The 26,429-nt window shown below is 40.7% G+C and overlaps 1 protein-coding gene across 2 annotated transcripts in view; it reads left to right on the top strand.

Moving 5' to 3' along the window:
* STON2 (stonin 2) overlaps positions 1 to 26,429 on the top strand; it is a 138,998-nt gene that overhangs the window by 102,929 nt on the left and 9,640 nt on the right. For both annotated transcript variants that reach the window (XM_032405707.1, XM_032405706.1), the window contains one exon: positions 23,592 to 25,430. In XM_032405707.1, coding sequence (XP_032261598.1) covers positions 23,592 to 25,430 — 1,839 coding nt within the window. The remainder of the gene's footprint in view (positions 1 to 23,591; positions 25,431 to 26,429) is intronic.

The following is a 26,429-nucleotide window of genomic DNA, read 5'->3' as shown; positions in this document are numbered from 1 at the left end:
ACTCGTTTTTTTAATGTAGGGCCCGTTGCAGTACCGGGCAGTGTTGTGTAGTGGAAGGACTGGGTTTAAATCTTGTGTCTGGTTTCGCTAACATTTTATCCTCAGCATGTGACACACCACTTGTTAGCGAACGTATATGCTCAGTAAGTATTGAATGAACTAATGAATGAGTAAATACAATCTTGGCTATTATTTTTCCTCTGTGAATCTTTTTCATTATTAAAACTGAAGGATAATTGTATCTACTTTATAGGGCTCATATGAGATTAAATGAATCAGTGAAACCAGGGTAAGTGATGGTGTGATAGTGACTTTTGAGATTCAGGTAGTGGTTTTAAGATTTGTCATGTTGCTGTATGTCTAAGCAGTTCACTTAGGTTTATTGCTACAGTAGTACTCTATTATATGAATATGACACAGTTTGCTTAGCCATTCTCCTGTTGATGGGTAGTTGGGGTATTTCCAGTTTTTTACTATAATTAATAAAGCTGCTATGAACATTCTTGAACAAATCTATTTGTGGACATATTTTTCACTTCTCTCACATATAAACATGGTAGTGGAATTGCTGGGTCATAAGTTAGGTGAATGTGCAAATTTATTAGGCTGCTAAACCATTTTTCAAAGTGATTTTACCGCTTTATACTCTTACCAACAATATGAGAGAGTTCTAGTTGTTTTCCATCCTGTAACATATGATATGATCATGCTTTCCAACTGTAGCCTTTCTGGTGGATGTGTCGTATCTCATTGTAGTTCAATTTGCACTTCCTTAGTGTCTAATGATGTTGAGCACCTTATCATGTGCTCTGTGGCCATTCATATAGCTTCTTTTATGAAGGGCCTGTTTTTTTTCATTGGTTATTCTTCTTTTTATTATTGATTTGTGGGAATTCTTTATGTATTCTGGATATGTCTTTTTTTTAATAGCTTGCCTTTTAACTTTTTAAGTGATATCTTGATAAATTGATTGATAAGATGCAATTTATTAAGTTTTTTTTCTTTCATGGTAGTGCTTTTTGTGTCATGAGAAATCACTGCAGCCTGCAAGGTCATGAAATGTTTTTTTATGTTTTCCTACAGAAGTGTTACAGTTTTGGCTCTCATATAGATCTATGACCTTTCTCACTTTAATTCTTGTATATGTAGAAAGAGAGGAAAAGGTTAAGGTCTATTTTTTCCCATACGTGGGTCTAGTTGCTCCAGCACACTTTATTGAAAAGAACTTCCCTCCCCCATTGAATTCTACGGCACCTTTGTCAAAACCCAGATGAGTATATATGTATGGGTCTACTTCTCGACTCTCTATTCTCTTCCATTAACTTATTTGTCTTTCCTATTATACTATCTTAGTTACTGAGTCTTTATAGTAAATCTTAAAATTTAGTAATAAAGCGCTCCAACATTTTTCTTCTTCAAGATTATCTTGGCTATTGACAGGCTTTGATAAAAACTGAGTTTATCAGTTTCTACCAAAGGGAAAAAAAAAAAAAAGTCCAGGGATTTTGTTTGGATTTGCATTGACTCTATAATTCAATTTCAGAAACTTTTTCATCTTAACATTTTGAATCTTAAAATCCATTAACACTAAATCTCTCCATTGTTTAGGCCTTCTTTAATTTCTCTCATTAGTGTTCTGTAGTTTTCAAGTATAGAGGTCTTACATGTTTAATTTAATCTGTGTTTTTGAAATTTTTATGATATTGTAATTTTTAAAATTTCATTTTCCAGTTATTTGTTACTAGTATTTATTTATTTTTAAAGATTTTATGTATTTACTTGAGAGAGAGCGTGAGAGAGCGGCTAAGAGAGCGCGCAGCCAGGGGGAGCTGCAAAGGGAGAGGGAGAAGCAGGCTTCCTGCTGAGCAGGGAGCCCAACATGGGGCTGGATCCTAGGACCCTGGGATCACAGCCTGAGCCAAAGGTAGACTCTTTTTTTTTTTTTAATTTCAATTCTATTTTATTTAAATTTTGATTGTGTTTCAAATCTCATCCTCTTTTGTATATATTTCAAGGTTATTTTTTATCTGTTTTAAAGGATTAAACATAGTTACTGTAAAGTCTGTGTCTAATAATTCCATTTATCTGAAATTCTTAAAGGTCTGTTCCGTTTTTTTTTTTCTCATTCATGGTACCTTGTTTGTGTTATTTATCTATTTATTTATTTATTTTATTATGTGATCTTAATCACCGTACATTACATCATTAGTTTTTGATGTAGTGTTCCATGATTCATTGTGTATAACACCCAGTGCTCCATTCAATACATGCCCTCCTTAATACCCATCACCAGGCTAGCCCATCCCCCCACCCGCCTCCCCTCTAGAACCCTCAGTTTGTTTCTCAGAGTCCATAGTCTCTCATGGTTCGCCTCCCCCTCCGATTTCCCCCCCTTCATTTTTCCCTTCCTACTATCTTTTTTTTTTTTTAACACATAATGTATTATTTGTTTCAGAGGTACAGGTCTGTGATTCAGCAGTCTTACACAATTCACAGCGCTCACCATAGCACATACCCTCCCCAAAGTCCATCACCCAGCCACCCCACCCCTCCCACCCCCTACCACTCCAGCAACCCTCAGTTTGTTAACTGACTGAGCCACCCAGGCACCCCTGTTACTAGTACTTAGATATATAATTAGCTTTTTTAAGTAATGACTTTGTATCCTGACACCTTGCTGCATTCGCTCATTGCTTCTATGATTTTGTTGATATTTTTGGATTTGCTGAGTACACAATCGTGCCATCTATGAAAAGAGTTTTATCTCTTTCTTTTGCTTTTCATTCCCTTTCCTTACCTTGTTGCCATGCATATGGACTCCACTAGAGTACTAAATAGATGCGATGGGATTGGGGGAAAACATTCAATATTTCACCATTATGATATTAACTGAGGTGTGTGTGTGTGTGTGTATACGTATACACACACACACACACACACACATATGCCCTTTATCAGATTGAGGAAATTGTCCTCCATTTCTAGTGTGCTGAGAGTTTTTATTACTGATGGGTGTTAAATTTTACTTTTCTTCATCTCTTGTGATGGTCTCACAAGGTATTCTTGTACAACACATTATTCTGTGCATGTGTGAATAACTTCTCTAATATTCTGCAGAAGTTCAGAGGAGTTGCGTAAGAGGACACAAGTCCAGGCACGTTTTTCAAAGTGACCACCAGATCCTAGTGCTGTGTGCAGTTTCGTGTCCCATGAGTCCCACCTGCATCCTACAGTTAATTTGGGAACACTTTGGACTGTTATAATTTTCAGTTTCTCCTTCATCAGCCTTTATAATAGTGCAGATGTCTCTTATCGTGGTGGTAAACGTGGGACTTTGGGTGCTCTCCCCGCCTGCTTGCCTGTATCTTCTAATTTTTTTTCAGTGAACATAGATTGCTTGTGTTAAAAGAAAGTTTTTAACCTTCTGTGTAATTAGTAAGATTACAGATTAGTAGACTTTAGACCCAGTCCTATCAGTTCTTTCTGAAAACTTTTCCTCTATACTCCTAAGTTTTGCAACATTCCATGTTCAGGTGGAGAAGAAGCTGTCCCCTTGCAGAACTGTACGATTACCATTTTTTCTTTTTAAAATATTATTATCACAGGACTGATTGTACACAGGGCTCGTAATAAAATGTTAACACTGTGCTGTGCAACCACAGTGGTAAATCTCCATTGAAGGCGACTTCAAAGGCACCTGAAAGTGGAGTGTTACATCTATGACTTTATTTCTTGCTTCCTCAGTACATTAAACCTAATTTTCACCCTTTCCTTGTGTTTCAACCTCCTGTATAAAAAGTACTGTATTTTCTGCCCATCATACTTTGTGATAAAACTTGAACATGTATAGATCGACTGAAAAAAGAATTCATTTAATGGTAGATGACTAAACTCTTCTTTGCTGACCCTTCTATCCCTTAATTTCTGGAGATGTTCCTTTTTTCCTCTTCCCAACTTTGGGTTCCTAGATGAAGCTCCCAGCACAATTCAGTTCAAAAGGCTGTTATGTAGTGGCCAGAGTGGGAAAATAACCACAAAGAGATCATGCCTGTGTGTGCTGTGATGGAAGTGTAGATCAAAGACTTCAGCCCTGCTCGGGAGTTTAATGACTTCCAGCAGATTAGTCTGAGTCCAGGGTAGTTTTGCTCAAAGGTAACTCTCTCTAACCTTGGCTTTAAATTCTGGCATTTTTGTCTATCCGATTAACAGTTGAGGATTTAGAGGCCCGGAGCTAGAGAAGCCTCTTTCAGACCAGACTGAGAATGATAGCTCTAAGATGTGGAATAAGGACCAGATATAGGCTGTTATTTCCAGCGGCTGTGCTTTGTTTTCGTGGAACAGGAAGTCATTATCTGGAGAGCCACAAATCCTTGAGAATACATTTCCACTTCCAGAAAGGGAAGTGTCTCTAGCCTGCGAGCACTTAGAGCAGGCTTTATCGCTGGAGCTACAGAGCCCCCCCCCCCCCCCCCCCCCCCAGAGCCATTCTAAGTCACTGCCTTGTCAAAATAATCACAGGGTTTTTTTTTCTTTCTAATCACAGATTCCTGATAGAGGGAATGTTTTCTGCTTTTTCTCCATGTTTAATGTGAATATCGGTTACTTCCATTGCCTGATGTTGATTATTAAAATTAAAATGTTCACACGAAACAAAGAACAAACCTCAAAATGAAGAAATAAGTGCCCTTTTTCTTTCTCTTCATTCATCAGTAATAATGAAAGTAATTGAAGATGGATAGCATGCCATATTCTGCAGGTGGCATTCCCATGCATTCCCATGTCTTCTCATTTGGTTGTCACAGCCATGTTGTGGTGGACAGACCAGATTATTTTTATTATGCTTTTTAAAAGTGAAGGAGCTGAGACCTGGAAATGGAGTCACTTGCTCAAGATCAGGTAGTTAAGCAGACACAGAGCGCCGGTCGGCCTTGTGGGAACCCACAGCGGTCAAGCTGAGGGTCGTGAACTCCCAGTTCCTGGGTTCAGACTCTAACTCCACCACTTATTTGTTTGTGACTTTGGTCACTAACCTCCATGCCTCAGTGTCTCCGAGGTAGGACCTACCTTATGTCGGTGTTCCAGGATCAAATCGAGAGTTTCAGTGCAGTCTGGCGGAGCACCTGGCGTCCAGCACATGACTGGTGAGCGTTAGCCCAAGTCACCGCTGTGGTCTTGAACATGGAGGTGGGGGGGGGTGGTTATTATCTTTCTCTCCTTCCAGCTCCCTCTCCTGCCTTAAAACTCAAGTCTACTCCCCAAGTCACCAGAGATCTCCAGACACACTCCAGAAGTCACCAGGGGCTATGTGGGTTTAGACAATCCAATCCCAATTTAAATACTCTGAAGAAAAACTAACACCATAAAGATCTCTCTCCTTGGCTCAATGTTGCCCTGATTCTGAAGACGGTTTGTGCTTCTCTCCACTGACACATGCCTTACCCCCTTTAATCTTAACCAGAAATCTTAAGGTTTTAGACAGAATAGTTACATTTCTCCTCTCTAAATATTTTTGGTACTATTTATTCTTTATTTGCTAACAGCCTTTATCAAATGCTGACTGATGTATTTGCCCCTGTCTGCTCTTGAGGATAGGATAGAAATTCCTATGCTATGCAGTGCGTGCTCTTGAAAAGTCTTTGAGGAAGCAAACCTCTGTTTTATGTTGTGCAACTTGCCCTCTCATGTAACTGAGGTTCATGCTTTGAGGTGGGCAGATGATTCCACCTTTATGTCCTTCGCTTGACTTCTCTCATTTATGGAAAGAAGGGGCAACAAGTAGGCAAACGCACCCGTCGGCCATGAGTCCAGCTGCAGAGGAGGTTCGGTCTGATCTTAGGAAATGCTGTCAGTGTAGGAAGCAAAGGTTACTATTTTTAAAGAGTGGAAGGCAGCATGTTTGTCAACATTTCAGCATGTCACAGCCAGGCAAGCTTTCGATTTGAAAATAGAAATCCTGATCCCATTACCTCATCTCTGTCTGCTGAAGTCCCTGACTTGAAATGTCAGTGGGATCACATTTACTTCCTGAAACAAATGATCAACATCAATCATCCTTTATCCACGATCACAGTTTCTTACTACCTTTCACATACCCTGCACGTCCCCACCGAGGCAGCCAGACGTTGCATATATGTACTGAAATGAATACCAACTGCCCTCCAGACTCTCTTGGTATACGTAATGCTCGTAGTAACAGCTTGGTCGGATACCGCCAACAGCTGCTGGCCCTTACTGTCTTGCACGCTGCCGGTTTGGAATGTTTTCCCATAGAAACTCTCATCTATGAATATTAAGCAAAAGAAAATGTGGGTTCTGAAACTGTACATGCAGAAGAATCCCTGCTCTGTAGATAGGTATATGTTCATGAATGTGGATGTGCACAGTGAGACAGCTTGAAGGAAACACTGTCATAGTGACATCAGTAATCTCAGGCGGCAGCAAGATTCAGGTGCTTTGATTTCATCTTAAGCAGCCTCCACACCCTGCATGGAGCCTGACCCGGGGCTTGATCTGAGATCATGACCAGAGCTGAAATCAAGAGTCAGATGCTTAACTGATGGAGCCACCCAGGCGCCCAAGGTGCTTTTAATTTTATGTGTTTCTGCACCATCCAAATTTTCTAAAATATAACTTGTTCCTTAAAATCATCAAAAAAGTTCATCTTTATATTACAGAAGCAAATTGTTACTTAGTTTAGAACTTGGTGACTGGAACAATTATAAAAAGCAGTGTGCTTTAAAATGAATTCACGTTATGAGTGCCTTAGATTCAGTGGGCCTTAAATCCCAAGTTATCCCAGGCTGAGGCAAAGGACACTCAACCCTGGTCCTATGGACAGTTGGGGAACATGTCAGTTAAGTGGCACCTGTCAGCTCAGGATGTAGAAAGGTATGAGTGTGTTCTTGGCCTTCCACTTTCCCCTATTCTCTGGTTACTTGATTTCATTTACTTTCTCAGAAATACTAATGGTCTCTGGGAGACTTTTGAAAAGGCTATGACCTCTTTGATCTGACATGTAACCAAGCCTCTCAACACACAGGGTTTGGTTTAATATATCTGTAAATAAGTCTTCATTCCAAGATTGCTTTTTGCATTTCTCTCTCTCTCTCTCTCTCTCTCTCTCTCTGTCTCATGCAACAGCTGCCCAGTTAGGACCTACTCAAACAACATGAGAAATTGTAGAACTTATTTGGAACCTAGAACTACCTCACTATCTGAATAGTAATTACAGACCTTACCAAACAGCAGTTAAGCACTTTTGAATGTTTAGAAACATTCCTACATATGTGTTATTTCATATTTGCTTCCAAACTAGAACAGAGATTATGACTATCCCATGTTACAGGTGGGGAAATGGCACAAAGAGACTTGCCCAAGACCATAGCAAGTTTGTGGCAGAGCCCAGACTAGAAATAAAACCTTCTGTTTCATGGCTTTATCGAAGCTCCCACAGTGCCAAATGTCTCTTTCCAAGTTGTTCCCCAAGGGTACCTAGACTCTAAGGAATAATCATTATAATAATACCACCAAATATTTATAAAATGTTTGCTATGTAAACTTTACATAAATTAACTCAGTCCTCACCACAACTTAAGAGGTTAATATTAGGGGCGACTTGGGTGGCTCAGTCGGTTAAGGATCTGCCTTCGGCTCAGGTCATGATCCCGGGGTCCTGGGATCAAGCCCCACATTGGGCTCCTGGCTCAGCCGGGAGCCTGCTTCTCCTCCCTCTGCCGCTCCCCCTGCTTGTGCTTGCTCTCTCTGTCAAATAAATAAAATAAAATAAAATAGGTAAATATTATTATCTCCATTTTACAGTTGAAGGAAAGCCCTAGTACACTTAAGTAACTTGCCCAAGGTCACAGTGTCAATAGATGGAATAGCCAGGATATGAACCAGCCGAGAGCCACAGCCCATTGACCACCTGGCAGTGCAGTCAGAACCTATCCACTTCCCACCTGTTTTTGCCTATGGTGCCCCAGACCAAGGATGACAATTCTTCAGAGAAGAGTCTTAAAATTCCTCCCCTCCAACCTCACCAGAGTTTGAAGTATGTGTCTTGTATTGTTTAAGCCATAGGAATACTGTTCTATTTCCTTGTGAAAAGAATGAGGGAGAATGGAGAGGAGCAACAAAATAGTTTGGCTCAAAGCCAGACACGTTTGGAAGGTTCTAGAAATTTATATCTGCCCATGGTTCCTACAAAGATCTTGTCATCTGGCTACTAAATAATTTGGATTGCAAGCAACAGAAGCCCAACTTTACTAACTTTAAGCAAAAGGAATTTATTCTAAGGTTATACTAGTTTACAGAATCAGAAGAAAACCTTCATCATGGTCTCCAAGTACAGCAAAAGAGGGCAAGCCCCAGTGCACAAGCACCTTTCAAGTTTCTGCTTGTGATCTATTTGATCCTGACTAAAATAAATCACATGCTCCAGCTCAGAGGCAGTGTGGGAAGGGACTGCCCAAGAGCATGGATAGAAGAAGGAAGAATCTGAGGCCATTTTTGCTTTCTCCCACAGATGGTCAGGAACCTTGGCAACTTTAAGCCTCAAGTCAGCAAGAACTAATGTTCAGGCTCTTCAGCGTGCCTCTATCTGAATACCTCAGCTCCCACTATTCTCCTGTGCTGGCGTCAGTCTATCCAAGATTTCCAACAAGTGTCTGACTTTGCTTGGGTCATATGCATCAGGGGTGGGGCACCTTGATTGCTGAAGACTTGAATGAGAGGGGGGAAAAGGTTTGGTTGTGAAGTGGTTACCCAAAATCATGGGGGAGGGATGCAGGAGAGGCAATATGCGATTTCTTCCATCTGTACTGTTCACTCTATTGAATGTGTCCTTCTGCTCTGAATTATGTGGGTTGAATTTTCCTCTAAAACTTTATTGAAAGCAAAAGTTAACAGTTTCAACCTGTTACTTGAACAACAGGCCATTTAAAACATTTAATTTAAAGATACTTGCTGAGGGGTGCCTGAGTCGTGCAGTCGGTTAAGCCTCCAGCTCTCAGTTTTCACTTGGGTCCTGATCTTAGGGTTGTGAGATGAAGCTCCGCTTTGGGCTCCATGCTCAGCACGGAGTCTGCTTGAGCTTCTCTCTCTCCCTCTGTCCCTCCCACTCGTGCTCTCTCACTTTCTCTAAAATAAATAATAAATCTTTAAAAAATAAAATAAATAAATAAAGACACTTACTGTGCTAGTGATGACCCTGGCATGGGTCAGGATCTCACAGGCTCACAGACATCCCTTCTTCCTGCCATTGCTGTGTCTTCACTGGGTGCCGGAGTCCAGCTCCAGCCGGGGTGGGTCTCTCGTAGGAAAGGACGGCGTCGGCGAATGAGGAGACACAGACACAGGATCAGATTGCAAGCATCTCCTCCTGACAGCCTCGGAGGAACTTTATTTATATGTTAGGATATTTTTGTTTTTCCAAATCTTAGATCATTTTCTGTATTACAGCCATAGCCTTCTTTCATTTTTCCTTTGTAACGATTAACGTGACCTTTATTGATTTCTGCTTATTGGCTTTCGCTAAAACTAAAAAACAGTACGCAAAGAGAAAGGTGCTAGACAGAGCGTGACCGTCTTGTTATTTTTGTTCTATAGAAACTAATTCTTCGTGGAATTAGTTTCATTATGATTGTTTAGATAGGCGTAACTAAGATGAGTAGTCACTTTATCATGAAACCCCAGGAATATTCCCACAATTACAAAGATTGCCATAAACAAAATGAAAGAGAAGAGCAGGAGCCAGTCCAGAAATATTCCCACAATTATAAAGATTGCCATAAACAAAATGAAAGAGAAGAGCAGGAGCCAGCTGTGGAGTCCCCTGTTTTCAGGATCGTCCCCCATACTTGGACCTTGTCAAACAGCATGAGTAGCTTGGCTCGCGCCAACTGGGCACCAAGAGGGTAAACCAGAAAGGGAGATAAGACTGGTGGTCTGATACTGAGGTCATGCCAGTTCTTGACCCTGGCAGCAACTCCGACATTTATTTAGGTTAATTTCATAATTTCTGCAGAATTGGAAGACTGTTCTTAAAACTCTCTAGAAAACAAGGAGGAGTGGTGATGAAGTCATATTTAGCTAGGTTCTAGGCAACAGGGAAAGCCTGAGATAGGTCATTAGCATGATCACAGGGGAGCTGGGGCATTTAGGATTGAATTACTGCCCAAATAATAGGAGAGTTTAAGGGAATAATAGATTGTTCTTATTTAGCAAGATACTTCTCCCTTTGGCCTGACAACCAAGACCATTTTTCTGGTTAAAATAGCCCACTTTTACAAAGAACAGGGAAGAGGTGATATCTTTTTGTATATGTGAAGTCATGCTAAGTATTTGAAACATGCCGAATGTACTATATCAGTTTTCTCCGAATGTTTGGTCACATTTCTCCAAAGACTTGATCATGAGCCTCTAATGTGTGTGTGTGTATGTGTGTATAATATTATTATTTATAAATTACAAACATACTAAGTATTTTAGTAAATGTTTTATAACATGTAGACAAACATTAGAAATGTTTAAAGGATGGGTTAAAAAGTAAACAAAATTAGAAGCTCTGATATTTTCTTCCCACACCCCAGTGGATCATTCCGTGTACATCTTTGGGTGCATTCCCCCACTTTGGGGACTACTTATCTGGAATATGAAAACATCTTAGACCTGCCCAACAATTCCATAGGCAATTCTTAGTACCAGAGGGATAATAGAAAGTTGGATGTTCTGTCTTGAGCAGAGTGTACTCAAGACTTAACACTTCTCTTACGTGATAGACTAGTGCTGCTTTGTTGTAGTCACAATGACGTTGTGAATGTAGACCCTCCTATCTCTTGTCATCCCCAAGCCTTTGGGGATTTATCTATGCAATAATTATGGAAAGATTTGGACTCATGGAATCATAATCTGAGACAGTCCTCTCTCCTTCTCCATCCCTCTTTCCCTTCCTTCCATTTTTCTTCCTCCTTTCCCTCTTCAATATGTCCTTCAATCTCCATCAGATTAATAATACAACTTCAAAGGCATTCTCTCTCTCTCTTTCTTCCCCCTCTCTTTTTTGCTTCCTTGAGAACTCTGAAATAATGTTTACATATTTTTTATTGTGATAGCTAACATTTATTGAGCTGTGGGCCAGTTAAATTCAGTGTCCATTAATGATCCCATCTACCCTCACGACTTTATGTTATTTGCCTTGACAGTTGAGAAATCCTGAGGTTTAGAGAGGGTGAAGTAGGGTGCCCAAGAGCTCATAGTTTTCTAATGGCAGAGCCAGGTTGACCAAACTCCAGGGCCCAAGCTTTACCCTCTCTTGCCTACAGTGATACAAAACAGGCAGTAGAGACCAGCACGAAGCCAGGAATTTAATCCGTCATTACTTCAAACCACTTTTAAACTAGCCTTTCCCTTAGGAGTCTTGTGTCTACCCAGGAGACGCTGGTGTATATATGCCAGACAGTGTGGATGCTATACCAAGTCAGGAAAAGTACCGAGTGGGTGAACCATCTGGAAATAGCATTTCACTGTTTGCCTGCAGATTATCTACCTCATGAGGGCTTCTGAAAAATTTGAGATGTTCAGAAATAAAAATCATCTCTACCTGCAAGAATAAATCTATTGTCGTGCTAGAAATTAGTTGCTGTCCTATTTTTCTAAGAAATTATCTTAACTTGATGTGTTGACAGTTTATAAATTTCATCTACCATCAGTCTGTATAAGAATGTCTCTTGGGCCACCTTGATGGCTCAGTAGGTTAAGTATCTGACTCTTGATTTTGGCTCAGGTCATGATCTCAGATCTCATGATCTCCTGAGATCGAGCCCTGTGTCAGGCTCCACACTGAGCGTGGAGCTGCTTAAAATTCTCTCCCCTCTCCCCTTGTCCTTCCTCCCACCCTGTGCATGCATGTGCTCATGCTTTCTCTCTCAAAATAAATAAATAAATAAATAAATATAGAATGTCTCCTTTGATCTTGGTAACTAAACAGGAGCTGGATAAGTACTGAAATGAAAACAAATTACCAACTCCAAATTCAATTGAAAAGAAGTGGCTTATTTCATACAGGAGCTGTTGGTTGTTTTGTTATTGTCATTGCTGGAAAGTCCATATAAAATAAAGTAATGAGCTTTGGGCAATATAGGTGAAAGGGAATCATTTATAGAGATCTTTTCAGCTAGTGGAAATTGCCCTTAACCTTTGTATGGGTGATCTTAGACCAGCTGATGGTACCCCTGCCACCAAGAGACCTTTTGAATTTCTCCTGGAAGCTATATTATAGCCTAGCAGTTCACACATAGAAGATAGGCTTGATACACACTCAGTCCGAATGCCCGCTCTTCTCCTTATCCCCAACAGACATGTACCCAAGCCTATGTAATACTGTGTGAGAGCCCCCAGCTCTGTTTCTTTGCCCTTATCACAAGCCCCCTGCTGAATTTACAGAGTCAGCCTTGGAGAAGTAGCAGTTCCTGTCACTAAGGCTCAAACGGGTTGTTGCTGGGCTGTTTCCTCATGTGGTAGCCAGAAGAATAGTGAGTAAGGTTAGGGGGGCACACATGGGTGAGACTTCCACTGTGGCAGAGGGACAGGCGGGCCTGATGAGTCACCTGTCCTGGTCACAGTAAGGGCATGGACACTGTCCCAGTGCCCCTGCAGACGGTCCTTGTCCTGGTCCCCACCTCTGGCACTTCCTGGGTATAAAAACTCTGCTCAACTCAGAGTCAGGATGGAGACCTTCTTTTCCCCTCCCATACGTTCTCCCTTACAGTAACTTCTGGATGCTTCTCCTTCTCTTTTAAGCTCCTGAACCAAAAGAACCTTTTCCACTTCTCCTTTCGCCAGAGATGAGTTGTTTTTTTGAATTTCTATTTGAGTATAGTTGACACACAATGTTACATTAGTTTCAGGTGCAGAACATAGTGATTCAGGTTCTTTATGCCTTATGCTGTGCACACTGCGAGCGTAGCTACCATCTGTCCCCGTACAATGCTACTACAATACCATTAACTATGTATTCTCTATGCTGTGTCTTTTATTCTTGTGACGTATTCATTCCATAACTGGAAGCCTGTGTCTCTCACTCCCCTTCATTCATTTTGCCCATCCCCCCACCCCTTTCCCTCTAGCAACTATCAGTTTGTTCCCTGTATTTATAGGTCTCATTCTGTTTTTGTTTCTTCATGTTTTTTAATTCCACATATGAGTGAAATCATATGGTATTGGTCTTTCTCAACCTACTTACTTCACTACCATAATACCCTCTAGGTCCATCCATGTTATTGCAAATGACATGACCTCATCTTTTTTTATGGCTGCATAATATTCCAGTGTGTGTGTGTGTGTGTGTGTGTGTGTGTGTGTGTGTGTGTGTATGTGTAGGTGTGTGTATGTGTATGTGTGTGTCACATCTTCCTGATCCCTTCATCTATCTGTAGACCCCTTAGGTTGCTTCCATATCTCAGCTATTGTAAATAATGCTACAATAAACATAGCGGTGTATGTATCTTTTCAAATTAGTGTTTTCATTTTCTTTTGGTAAATACCTAGTAGTGGAATTAATGGATCATATGGTAGTTCTATTTTTAATTTTTTGAGGAACCTCCTTACTGTTTCCCACATTGGCTGTCCCACTTTACATTCCTACCAGCAGTGCACAAAGGTTGCTTTTTCTCCACATCCTTGCCAACGCTTATTACTTGTCTTTTTTATTTTAGCCATTCTGACTGGTGTAAGGTGATAGATATCTCATTGTGGTTTTTATTTGCATTTTCCTGTTGATTAGTGATGTTGAATATCTTTTCATATGTCTGTTGGCCATTTTTTAAAAGATTTTATTTATTTGAGAGAGAAAGAGCACAAGTGGAGGGAGGGGCAGAGGGAGAGGGAGAGGGAGAATCTCAAGCAGATTCCCCACTGAGTGGGGCGCCCCAGGCAGGGCTCGATCCCAGGACTCCAAGGTCATGACCTGAGCCAAAGTCAGATGCTTAACCGACTGAGCTACCCAGGCACCCCTCTGTTGGCCATTTGTCTTGGGAAAATGTCTATTTAGGACATCATAGAAGAATGTTATGGTCCATTAAGCAGAGCTTCATTGCCCATCCAAAAAGGCTTACACCCTAGAAAGCCCTTTTTGTTCACCCCTCTTTGGTGTGCTCAAATGGTCAAGGATGAGAGGGAAATACAGGGGCTTTTTGCTATGGCAATAACAAATAAATAAAACACAGGTAAGGTTCTCAGCAGGCCTTATTACTAGTTAAGTCTTTGATATACCCTAATGTATAAAACGTTGAGATTAATTTATAAAATGGAATGTTGATTTTTCAGTTTGTTGTAGATATTGGAATCTATCCCTGCTCCCTGCCTGTGACCTCTGCTGGGGAACTGGACGTGGTTCCCTCAGACAACAGCAAGGTGTTACAATAAGATCTCTGCCCTGGTGGGAGTTGAAGAATAGCGTCTTCATCTAAGACAACATGAGGAGGTGATATCAGAAAGGCATAGTAAGCCAGGGAACCAGTAAGCCAGTTGAGTGGAGGTTTAGTTCTTAGAGGAAGAAGCCAAAAGCAGGGATCCAAAGATTGAGTACTGGCAAAGTGAGCAGGGGCAAAACAGAAGCAAAGGTTTAGAACCAGAGAGAACAGATTCATCAGGAACACACAAGTTCCTGGGACATTCATCAAACTTAAAGTCTGATGCTTGCTTTTCTGAGCAAAAAGGAGATAAAATGTGTTGGGTTAGCTCATCTTGATAAACGGGGAGGGAGTTGGCAGGGCAACTCAATACTGCTTCCTAGGTCCTCTTAGCAAATAGAAACTAGAATGTAGTGTCAAATGCTCCTGCTAGGGATTTGGTCAAATAGTTAAGTGGTAGTTCTATGAATCAGCTTCTTTACTTTGAGGATATCTCTGACCAGCATCAGTGCATCCATCCTATCTCCCGGAGAATGCTAAGTACAGATGAATAGACTCAAACCCTCTGGCTCTCTTTATCAGTGTATTGTGATGACTAAGCAGGTCTCAGCTTTTTTTTATCCCAGTTAGAAGCTCCCTTGATAAAGTTCAGACGAATGACTTTTCTCTCACCCTTACACATTCACACATCAGGGGATGACATCACCTGACCTTATGCCCAAAGGCTTCTTTGTATAAATGGATGTAAATCCTTGTTTTAATTTATTTTCCCCTACTGAACAATGCTTCTGAAAAGCTGTGGGTCAAGGTTAACTCTTGCCAATCTCAAAGGCAATAGGATTTTAGCTTAACAAACAAGCATTAAGAAAATACCAGAGTTAGTGAACATTAAAAGTAGGACTTTTTTTTTTTTTTTAAGATTTTATTTATTTATTTGACAAAGAGAGAGAGAGATCACAAGCAGGGGGAGCGGCGGGCAGCGGGAGAGGGAGAAGCAGGCTCCCCACAGAGCAGGGGGAGTCCAATGTGGGACTTGATCCCAGAATCATGACCTGAGCCAAAGGCAGTCGCTTAACCAACTGAGCCACCCAGGTGCCCAAAAGTAGGACTTTTTAAATGTCACCTTGGGCAGTCCACTTAAACTTCCTGAGCGTTGGTCTTCTCAGCAAAATGAAGGGGTCAAGTTTCATTATTTCTAAAATCTCTTCAAGCCCGAAAATTCCATGTGCCTCTTTTCACTCTACAGATCGATCCACAAATATGTAAGGGCCTGCTCTGCATCTGAGGCTTTCAGTATATGCTCTTGTGTAACAGTGACTGTGGTCTCATCTTGAGAAAACTGCAATAATCTCAGAATATGTGTTCTTGCCACTGAAAATAACTTCCAATGAATAGCTCTCAGTAAGTTTTTTGCATTTGTCATTGAATGCACACATTAGGTTAACAAATGGGGAAAGAAGATGACAGAGTATCTGCTGTATTCACAATATCATAGAAACTTAATCTTCCCCCATAGTTCTGGCGACTTCTTCAGATTAGTGACTTTGACTACCATTGTAATCATTTAATTTAATCTTTGGGGAACTTAAAATAGATTGTGGTCTAACATTGAAAGAATCCTCCATTTCTTTTTTTTTTCTTTTCACTTTTTTAATTTAAATTCAATTAATTAACATATAGTGCAATACAGAGGTAGAGGTTTCAGAGGTAGAAGTCAGTGATTCATCAGTCTAATATAACACCCAGTGCTCATTATATCACGTGCCCTCCTTAATGTCCATCACCCAGTTACCCCGTCCCCCTGCTTCACTCCCCTCCAGTAACCCTCAGTTTGTTTCCTAAGAGTCTCTTATGGTTTGTCTCCCTCTCTGGTTTCGTCTTGTTTTGTTTTTTCCTCTCTTACCCTATGATCCTCTGTTTTGTTTCTTAAATTCCACATATGAGTGAGATCATATGTGGAATTATTTATTCCATTATCACATGATAATTGTCTTTCTCTGACTTATTTTGCTTAGCATAAGACCCTTTAGTTCCATCCACACCATTGCAAATGGCAAGATTTCTTTTTTTTTTTTGATGGCTGAGTTGCATTCCATTGTATATATATATATCACATCTTCTTTATCCATTCATCTGTCGATGGACATCTGGGTTCTTTCCATAATTTGGCTATTGTGGACATTGCTGCTATAAACATTGGGGTGCAGGTGCCCCTTTGGATCACTACGTTTGTATCTTTGGGGTAAATACCTAGCAGTGCAATTCTTGGGTCATAGGGTAGCTCTATTTTCTATTTTTTGAGGAACTTCCATACTGTTTTTCAGAGTGGCTGCACCAGCTTGCATTCCCACCAACAGTGTAAGAGGGTTCCCCTTTCTCTGCATCCTCGCCAACATCTGTCGTTTCCTGACTTGCTAATTTTAGCCATTCTGACTGGTGTGAAGTGGTATCTCATTGTGGTTTTGATTTGTCTTTCCCTGATGCCAAGTAATGTTGAGCATTTTTTCATGTGTCTGTTGGCCATTTGGTTGTCTTCCTTGGAAATATACCTGTTTATGTCTTCTGCCCATTTCTTGGTTGGATTATTTGTTCTTTGGGTGTTGAGTTTGATAAGTTCTTTATAGATTTTGGATACTAGCCCTTTATCTGATATGTCATTTGCAAATATCTTCTCCCATTCTGTCGGTTGTCTTTTGGTTTTGTCTACTGTTTCCTTTGCTGTGTAAAAGCTTTTTATCTTGATGAAGTCCCAATAGTTCATTTTTGCCTTTGTTTCCCTTGCCTTTGGAGATGTGTCTAGCAAGAAGTTGCTGTTGCCAAGGTCAAAGAGGTTGCTGCCTGTGTTCTCCTCAAGGATTTTGATAGATTCCTTTCTCACATGTAGGTCTTTCATCCATTTTGAGTCTATTTTTGTGTATGGTATAAGGAGATGGTCCAGTTTCATTCTTCTGCATGTGGCTGTCCAATTTTCCCAGCACCATTTGTTGAAGAAACTGTCTTTTTTCCATTGGACATTCTTTCCTGCTTTGTCAAAGATTAGTTGACCATAGAGTTGAAGGTCCATATCTGGGCTCTCTATTCTGTTCCATTGATCTATGTGTCTGTTTTTGTGCCAGTACCATACTGTCTTAATGATTACAGCTTTGTAATAGAGCTTGAAATCCAGGATTGTGATGCCACCAACTTTAGTTTTCTTTTTCAACATTCCTTTGGCTATTCGGGGTCTTTCTGGTTCCATGCAAATTTTAGAATTGTTTGTTCCAGCTCTGTGAAAAAAGTTGATGAAAAAAAGCTCTTTGATAGGGATTGCATTGAATGTGTAGACGTTTCTAGGTAGCATAGACATTTTAACACTATTTGTTCTTCCAGTCCATGAGCATGAAACGTTTTTCCATTTCTTTATGTCTTCCTCAATTTTTCATGAATGTTCTATAGTGTTCTGAGTACAGATCCTTTGCCTCTTTGGTTAGGTTTATTTCTAGGTGTCTCATGGTTTTGGGTACAATTGTAAATGGGATCAACTTCTTAATTTCTCTTTTTTTCTGTCTCATTGTTAGTGTATAGAATTGCAACTGATTTCTGTGCATTGATTTTATATCCTGCCACTTTGCTGCATTGATTTTATATCCTGCCACTTTGCTGCATTGATTTTATATCCTGCCACTTTGCTGAATTCTGTATGAGTTCTACCACCATTTCTTTTTTTGTTTGCACCAGTAAAGACATTAGGAAGCTCTTAGGTACTAGCAGTTCTCCCCGTAGTGTCGAATGAGAACCTGATTTTTATACATGGCTTTTGTTTGGCAGCAGCCCAATTCATAATATAAGTAATTTGGAGGTAGCAAGTGGAAGAGATAGTAATTAAAATTATGCTGGATTTTTGGCTTTGGCTTTATTTTATTAAGTCAATAAAATGGAATTCTGGATGATTGTTACTTTTGTTCTGAAGATAATTAGTTTTTGCCTGTTTCTTACTGGAGAAATTTGCTGGCTTCCCCGCTCCCCACCTTTAGTGTTTCCAGTATCAGCCACATCAGTCATAAGTGTCATGGGAAAGATCTAACTACTGCTTTATCAACATGGATTACAGCTAAACTGTTTTCTTTCTCTGAGGTTAATTAGCAGGAGTGCTAAAGGTGCGTTTTGACCTTTTATTTCTTTATTTTTGTAAGCAAACGGTATTTTTTTTTTTTAAGAATTTATTTATTTATTTGACAGAGAGAGACAGCGAGAGAGGGAACGCGAGCAGGCGGAGTGGGAGAGGGAGAAGCAGGCCTCCCGCTGAGCAGGGCGCCCGATGCTGGGGCTCGATCCCAGGACCCTGGGATCATGACCTGAGCCGAAGGCAGACGCTCAACGACTGAGCCACCCAGGCGCCCCAGCAAACAGTATTTTTAATACAGATTTAATATTTTTTAAATCACCTCTTACCCCATAGGAGACATCTGTTTTCACATCAAAATATTATGAACTATTATATTCCAAAGCTTTTTAATACATGTATGCTTTATATCATGAAAATGTACCATTCTAGTAGTAGTAGTAATAACAGTTGACGCCTACTAAATATTTATTACTTGCCAGGCACAATTCTAGCATCTGTATTTTCCCAACAACCCCGCCAGGTAGGATTTAATATTTTCTCAGGGAAAACTGAGTTGCAGAGAAATTAAACAACTTGCCCAAAGTCACTTAGCTAATAAGCTGCTGGTACACAATTGAAACCAAGGCAATCTGACTCCAGTTTGTAGGTACCCTTTACTATTCACTCAACAATATATATCATGATCAGCTTCCACGTAAATAAACATGCATCAGTAGCATTGTCTTGATAGCTGCATGGGATTCCGTTTTCGGGGTATGATACTTAATATGACCAGTCTCCCATTATTGGGCATTTAGGTTGTTTCCAATTTTTCTGATACAAACATTACTGTGAAAAACATACCACTATATACTCTTTGCATGCCTGTCTTGTTCTTTCCTTAGATTACACTCCTGTGAATAGAGTTTTTGGATCACATTTTTTGAGACTTTTATACAAATTTTCAAATTGCCCCTCAGAAAGATTTTTTGAACACTTCCATCAGAGTGTAAATTCCTTTGTGTCACAAATAATGATTATTAGTCATACTAAATTTTTGTCTCTTTGACACAGAGATAATTGTATTTATTGTTTTATAAGGTTAAACTTCTTTCCCAAATAGTTATTAGACATTTATATTTCTTCATTAGCAAATTATCTGTTCTTACCCTATTTTATTTTATTTAATTTTTTGGTGAGGGTGTATCTTTTTTTTAAGAATTTTTTTTTTTTTTTTAATTTGAGAGAGAGCAAAACATGAGTGCGGTGGGGAGGACAGAGGCAGAGGGAGAAGTGGACTCCCCGCTGAGCAGAGAGCCCGCCTTGGGGCTCCATCCCAGGACTTTGGGATCATGACCTGAGCCCAAGGCAGATGCTTAACTGACTGAGGCACCCAGGCGCCCCAGATGTATCATTTGTATTAAGAATACACTGTCATAGGGTGCCTGGGTGGCTCAGTTGGTTAAGCGACTGCCTTCAGCTCAGGTCATGATCCTGGAGTCCTGGGATCGAGTCCCGCATCGGGCTCCCTGCTCAGCAGGGAGTCTGCTTCTCCCTCTGACTCTCCCCCTCTCATGCTCTCTCTCTCAAATAAATAAATAAATCTTTAAAAAAAAAAAAAGAATACACTGTCATATTACAAAAAGGATACCAAGTTTTTGTCATGTATGATACAAATATTTTCCTCCAGAAATTTTACATACAGGTAAGTTGTTTTTTTACATATGAAAGTCTCAAATAATATAATAAAGAGGTTTTAATAAAAAGAGGCTCAGAACTATGACTCAGAAACAAACTGAGGGTTTAAGAGGGGAGGGGGCGGGGGGATGGGTTAGCCTGGTGATGGGTATTAAGGAGGGCACGTATTGAATGGAGCACTGGGTGTTATACGCAAACAATGAATCATGGAACACTACATCAAAAAAATTAATTAATTAATTTAAAAAAAAGAGGCTCAGAAAATATATGACCTAATCTTTGCAAAAACAACTGAAGATGTCTTTCAGTCAATGATAAATGATGGAAAAGTAAGAGCTTACAAATAAGGAAGTCAGTGTTAATAAGGGATTCTTAAAGTTGTATTTGTCAGTCCTTGGGTTCACCCCAAGAAATGCTTTATTTTCATGTGAACTAGAGACCACTTTTGCTTTTCATCTGTAAAAGTATCTTTATTAAGACATTTTTTCTTTATAAATGATTTTGTAGAAAGAAAATCTCATTTCCAGAAATTTGACGTAGGCCCCACTACTGCCCCAAATGATGGATTTTTAAAATGGATTGTAATCATGGGAGATGAAACTGCCAACAGAGAGAATTTTTAACAAAGTCTTTTGATTCTTTTTAATGGCTGTCAGAGAATACAGAATCTCTAGAAATTAATTTAATTAAAAATTTTCCCTGCAGATTTAAAGAAACTTCATTTAAATTGTATTCCAAGTCTAATGCTTCAAAACTGTCTAGGACTCAGTGTGATTTTAAATAACTTCATTTAGAAAGGAATTTATTGTAAAAAAAAATTATGTTCAGTGGAGACAAAGGCTTTTTTTTTTTTTTTCCCCCTCCTTTCTTTTTTGGCTTCATAGAGGAAAATGAGAAATGCTATTTTGGGGACAAGATTCTCAACAGAAGGGAATCCTTTGGCAGCAAGAATAAACAGCTTTGGCAGAAAAGCACCCTCCAAAGGAAAAGGACTTCGGCTTGTTCAAACTAGGGAGTGGTGATGAGCCCCAAGGCAAAAAGGATATCCCTGGTACAGGGGCTGGGTCAGTACCAAGCTGTTTGGGTGGGAACAGTACTGTTACAAAAGTGCCTTAGAGCGGCTTCATAAATAATTGATGAGTTTGTTTTTTTTTTTTTTTTTTTTTAAAGATTTTATTTATTTATTTGACAGAGAGAGAGACAGCGAGAGAGGGAACACAAGCAGGGGGAGTGGGAGAGGGAGAAGCAGGCTTCCTGCAGAGCAGGGAGCCCGATGCGGGGCTCGATCCCAGGACCCTGGGATCATGACCCGAGCCGAAGGCAGACGCTTAACGACTGAGCCACCCAGGCGCCCCATAATTGATGAGTTTTGAGATGCACTCCTTTTCCAGTTGTCTAGAGAGGATCAGTTACTGTTCCAAGGAAGTGATTATATTTTACTCAGGGCCACATTGTTCCCTTTAGCCTTTGATACAATAATAATAGTAGTAGTAGTAGTAGTAGAAATGATAATGATAATAAAATTTAAATCCTAAAAACCTGGGTTGTTTACTGACCCTTTTCCCTTCATTTTCCAGAAAATAAATCACACATCTGCAAAAGTGGATTAATGATTAATTTGAAGTAAAGTCTCATTTTTAATTTTAAAATGCTTTGAAATCCTTTTGTAGTTGCTGTGCCTACAGAAAATACTTTTTTACCCATTATATTTCTGGGGTGAGTGTGGATATGTGTGTATGCATGCTCACATACTTAGCCTACATTTTCAAAGTGACGTTTTCAGTAGAGGGAATTACTCTTTGTTTGAATAAATACACTCGGAAAGATGAATAACAAGCGAGCCATCCCATCCACGTGTAATTTCACTTGCAATTACGTGTGGCATTGCTGATTTCGTTTGGTTAGATATTTGTGAAGGTTTAGTGAGGTGGTCAGAAAACTCAACTACTTGACTCAACCACTGAGCATCGATTGATTTCTCTTCGATGCCAGATTACTGGCAGTAGAAACAGTGGGTGGAATGGTAGCAGAGATCCCCATACGCATTCCTCCAGGGACAGAGAAAATAGAGCTGCCCCCATGCAAAGTCTCTTTTCTCACTTATTCAATCAACAAACCTTTTATCGAGTATCTACTATATGCCAGACACAGATTTGTTTTCTGTGCCATTCCTTCATCACAGTCCACTCCTTGCTAAAGGCTTCAATTTCCCCCTCCCTTTCCACAATCCCAGCAGATACACAGGGTCTTTATGCTACCTGAAAAGTTTGGCTCTTTCCCACATGGAAACTCAAGTCCTGTATCACCTCCCTTGAAGGCCCTGCTAAGGTGGAGTTTTATTTATAATAACCTCCCTTTCCCCCCATAAGATAAATAAGCCCCAAGATGGAAAAGTATTTTAGAGGAAAAAGAAGAGATTATATTATGAGTGTTTTCTCATGTTACTGCATACTTGTAAATGTTTTAATGGCTAGGTATTATTCTATTGTATACCCTAGTTTCTTAACATTTACCCAAAACTTGGTTCACAATTTGGATTTATTTCCCTAGGGCAAAATTACAAAGTTACTGTTTATGCACATTTGTAAAACCCTTAATACAAATTGCCAAATGACTTATAGAGAGTTTATAGCAACTTACAGTCCCATTAAAGGTCTGTTTACTGTTCATATCATGGTACCCTTACCCTCACTGAAGACTAAAAACTTTAAAAATCTTCACTGATTGTTTTTAATTTACATTTTTTTTTTATTACTAGTGAGATTGGACACTTTTTCACATGCTTATTAGACATTTTTAGTTTCTCTCTCCTGAGCTATCTGTGTATGTCCTTTGTCTATATTTCTATTGGAGTTTTTATAGTCTTCTTATTCACTTGTATGAACTTATTTCATCTTAAGGGTGTTAATAATTTGTCTTTAATATTTATTGATCACATTTGGGCGAAAATCCCTCCAATTACATTATTTGCAATCACTTAGAACAGATAATTTGTTTTGTTCAATGAGATGAGATCAGCTTTGTATCATTTTATGTAGGAGGTGGTTTTCAATGTCTAAAAATTAATGTATACCTTAGAGCATAGTAAGGACAACATCTATTCTAGAAACTTCTATCAAAGGGAGAACGTATAAGAGTTAAACTACAAGGGACCTTGGTTTATCGGTGCTTCTATATCGATAGACCCATTTGAATTCTTACTGCATTTGATGTGTGGCCCCTGTGCTGTGCTTATTACAAAATTATAAGATCTGTGCCCAAACTAGCACTTGACACAGGTAATGAGCTGCTTTGGAATTTCCAGGTAAAATTCTAGTCATCCTTCATTCCCATACCTCAGTTTCCCAAACTTCTAAGAGGCCCTGAATAGCAGCCCTCATATGTTCTCCTTTTTCTTTTAGACAGTTCTTCCTCAGTCCAGGAAGATGAAGAGGTAGAGATGGAGGCCATCAGCTGGCAGGCCAGTAGTCCAGCCATGAATGGACATCCTGCCACTCCACTGACCTCTGCTCGTTTCCCCAGCTGGGTCACTTTTGATGACAATGAGGTCAGCTGCCCTTTGCCACCAGTCACCTCTCCCCTGAAGCCAGACCCACCACCTGTGGCATCTGTGATCCCAGATGTGCCTCGTCACTCAGCTGGGTCATTTAAGAAGAGGGAACGTCCCAAGAGCACTTTGATGAACTTTTCCAAAGTTCAGAAGCTGGACATCTCATCCTTAAACCATCCACCTTCCGTAACCGAGGCTCCACCTTGGAGGGCAACCAATCCTTTCCTGAATGAGACTCTGCAGGATGTCCAACCCTCCCCTATCAACCCTTTCATTGCTTTCTTTGAGGAGCAGGAGAGGCGCTCCCAAAACAGTTCCATTTCCAGTGCCACAGGCAAGAGCCAAAGAGATTCTCTCATTGTCATCTATCAGGATGCCATCAGTTTTGATGACTCAAGCAAAAACCAGTCCCACTCTGATGCTGTTGAAAAACTCAAACAACTCCAGATTGATGATCCTGATCGTTTAGGCAGTGTGACATTACCAGATGATGACCCTATAGCCTGGGTTGAACTAGATGACCACCCACCTGGTTCAGCACTGTCCCAGCCCAGGGATGGGTGGCCAATGATGCTAAGGATCCCTGAGAAGAAAAACATCATGTCATCTAGGCACTGGGGACCCATCTACATCAAACTGACAGACAGTGGTTACCTGCAGCTGTATTATGAGCAGGGTCTAGAAAAACCATTCCGTGAGTTCAAGCTGGAGATCTGCCATGAAATTTCAGAACCCCGGCTCCAAAATTATGACGAGAATGGCAGGATCCACAGCTTGCGAATAGACCGTGTCACCTACAAGGAGAAGAAGAAATACCAGCCCAAACCTGCTGTGGCCCACACAGCAGAGAGGGAACAAGTGATGAAGCTGGGCACCACCAATTATGATGACTTCCTGAGTTTCATCCGCGCTGTTCAGGACCAGCTCATGAATCTGCCAGTGTTGTCAATGGACTTGAGCACAGTTGGCTTGAACTACCTTGAAGAGGAGATTACTGTGGATGTCAAGGATGAATTCTCTGGCATTGTGAGCAAAGGAGACAACCAGATTCTCCAGCACCATGTCTTGACACAGATCCACATTCTGAGTTTCCTCTCTGGGCTGGCAGAGTGCCGCCTGGGCCTCAACGATGTCCTCGTCAAAGGGAACGAAATAGTTTCCCGGCAAGACATCATGCCCACCACCACCACAAAGTGGATCAAGCTCCATCAGTGCCGTTTTCATGGGTGTGTGGATGAGGATGTATTCAACAACTCACGGGTTATTCTGTTCAACCCTTTGGATGCCTGCCGGTTTGAGCTCATGCGGTTCAGGACAGTATTTGCGGAGAAGACCTTGCCTTTCACACTCAGGACAGCAGCAAGCATCAACGGGGCAGAGGTGGAGGTGCAGAGCTGGCTTAGGATGTCAGCCGGCTTCTCCTCTAACCGAGACCCGCTCACTCAGGTTCCCTGTGAGAATGTGATGGTTCGTTACCCTGTGCCCAGTGAGTGGGTGAAAAACTTCCGCAGGGAAAGCGTCCTGGGGGAAAAGTCTTTAAAAGCCAAAGTGAACCGGGGGGCGAGTTTTGGCTCAACTAGTATGTCTGGCTCTGAGCCTGTCATGAGAGTAACTCTGGGAACTGCCAAGTATGAACATGCCTTCAACTCCATTGTGTGGAGGATAAACCGACTGCCTGACAAAAATTCAGGTAGGTAGTGGTTTCTCTTCTGTGAAAACTGCCACATGGTCACATGAGAGCTGGGGTCAGAGTTCTGCATTCTGTTCCCCTATGAAGGGCTGGGTTTTGTTGTGTGACAGAAATAAGGTTAACAGAGAAGTGGGACCAGAGAAGCAAAAATACTTGAGCAAAAAGTAAGTAACAAACACGAATGACCTAGTTCACTCCGTTTTCTCACTCCCTTATTATCCTACTTCTAGAAAACTCTGCGTTATTCTTCTCAGCTAGCTGCTAAGCAGATTTGCATAGCAACTTATGAATTTGTATTCTTTTTCTGACTCATTTAAGTATTACCTGTGGTGCTGGAAGCTGTCTATTTCTAGATCCTAGAAAGCCTCTGGGTTCTGAAGAGGTATCTTTCTCACTGCCTTGAGTAGGTAAAGGGGCCAGTTTATGGCCAGTCATATATACAGTACAGGGGAGGAGTCAGACTAATGATTCCAGTCTCCCTGTGCGAGACCTGTCAGTCATAACATCTCCAACTCAGAGTTGGGATTTGAGGATGGGGAAGAGGACAAAGGGCTTCTGATCAGACTGAAGATCCAGCCGGGACCAGAAAGGCCAAAAGGGCTGAAATTCTATCAGACACAAAGTAAAGGAAGGTATGTTTGATTGAAACAAAGAAAGCAAGCTTACCGGCCCGAGCTGGGTTGCTCACAGCTATCAGGGATGCTGTTCTGCCTGAGTGAGCACAGAAGGCGATGACTTTCCTCGGGGGTCCAGTGAATTTAATGAAATGACAAAACTAGAGAGTAATCCAGCCAGCTGTAATAGCCTTATTTCTTAGAGTAAGTCTGAGTGACCCCAGTGACAGGCAGTAAGCCCATGATCCTATGATCCATTAAACCACTTCTCTTCTTGTTTATTGTAAACTTCGCCCATTTGTTAACGAAAGTAGATATCCTAGCCAAGCAGAAAGGGTAAGCTTTGGAAGAATTCTTGACGGAAATGTCCTTCTCTTACGCAAAT

This window comes from Phoca vitulina, unplaced genomic scaffold (assembly GCF_004348235.1).
Source record: "Phoca vitulina isolate PV1807 unplaced genomic scaffold, GSC_HSeal_1.0 scaffold7, whole genome shotgun sequence".
In the NCBI taxonomy this organism is placed as follows: Eukaryota; Metazoa; Chordata; class Mammalia; order Carnivora; family Phocidae; genus Phoca; species Phoca vitulina.
The sequence above is the reverse complement of the archived record's forward strand: the minus strand, read 5'-3'. Positions and strand labels throughout refer to the sequence as shown.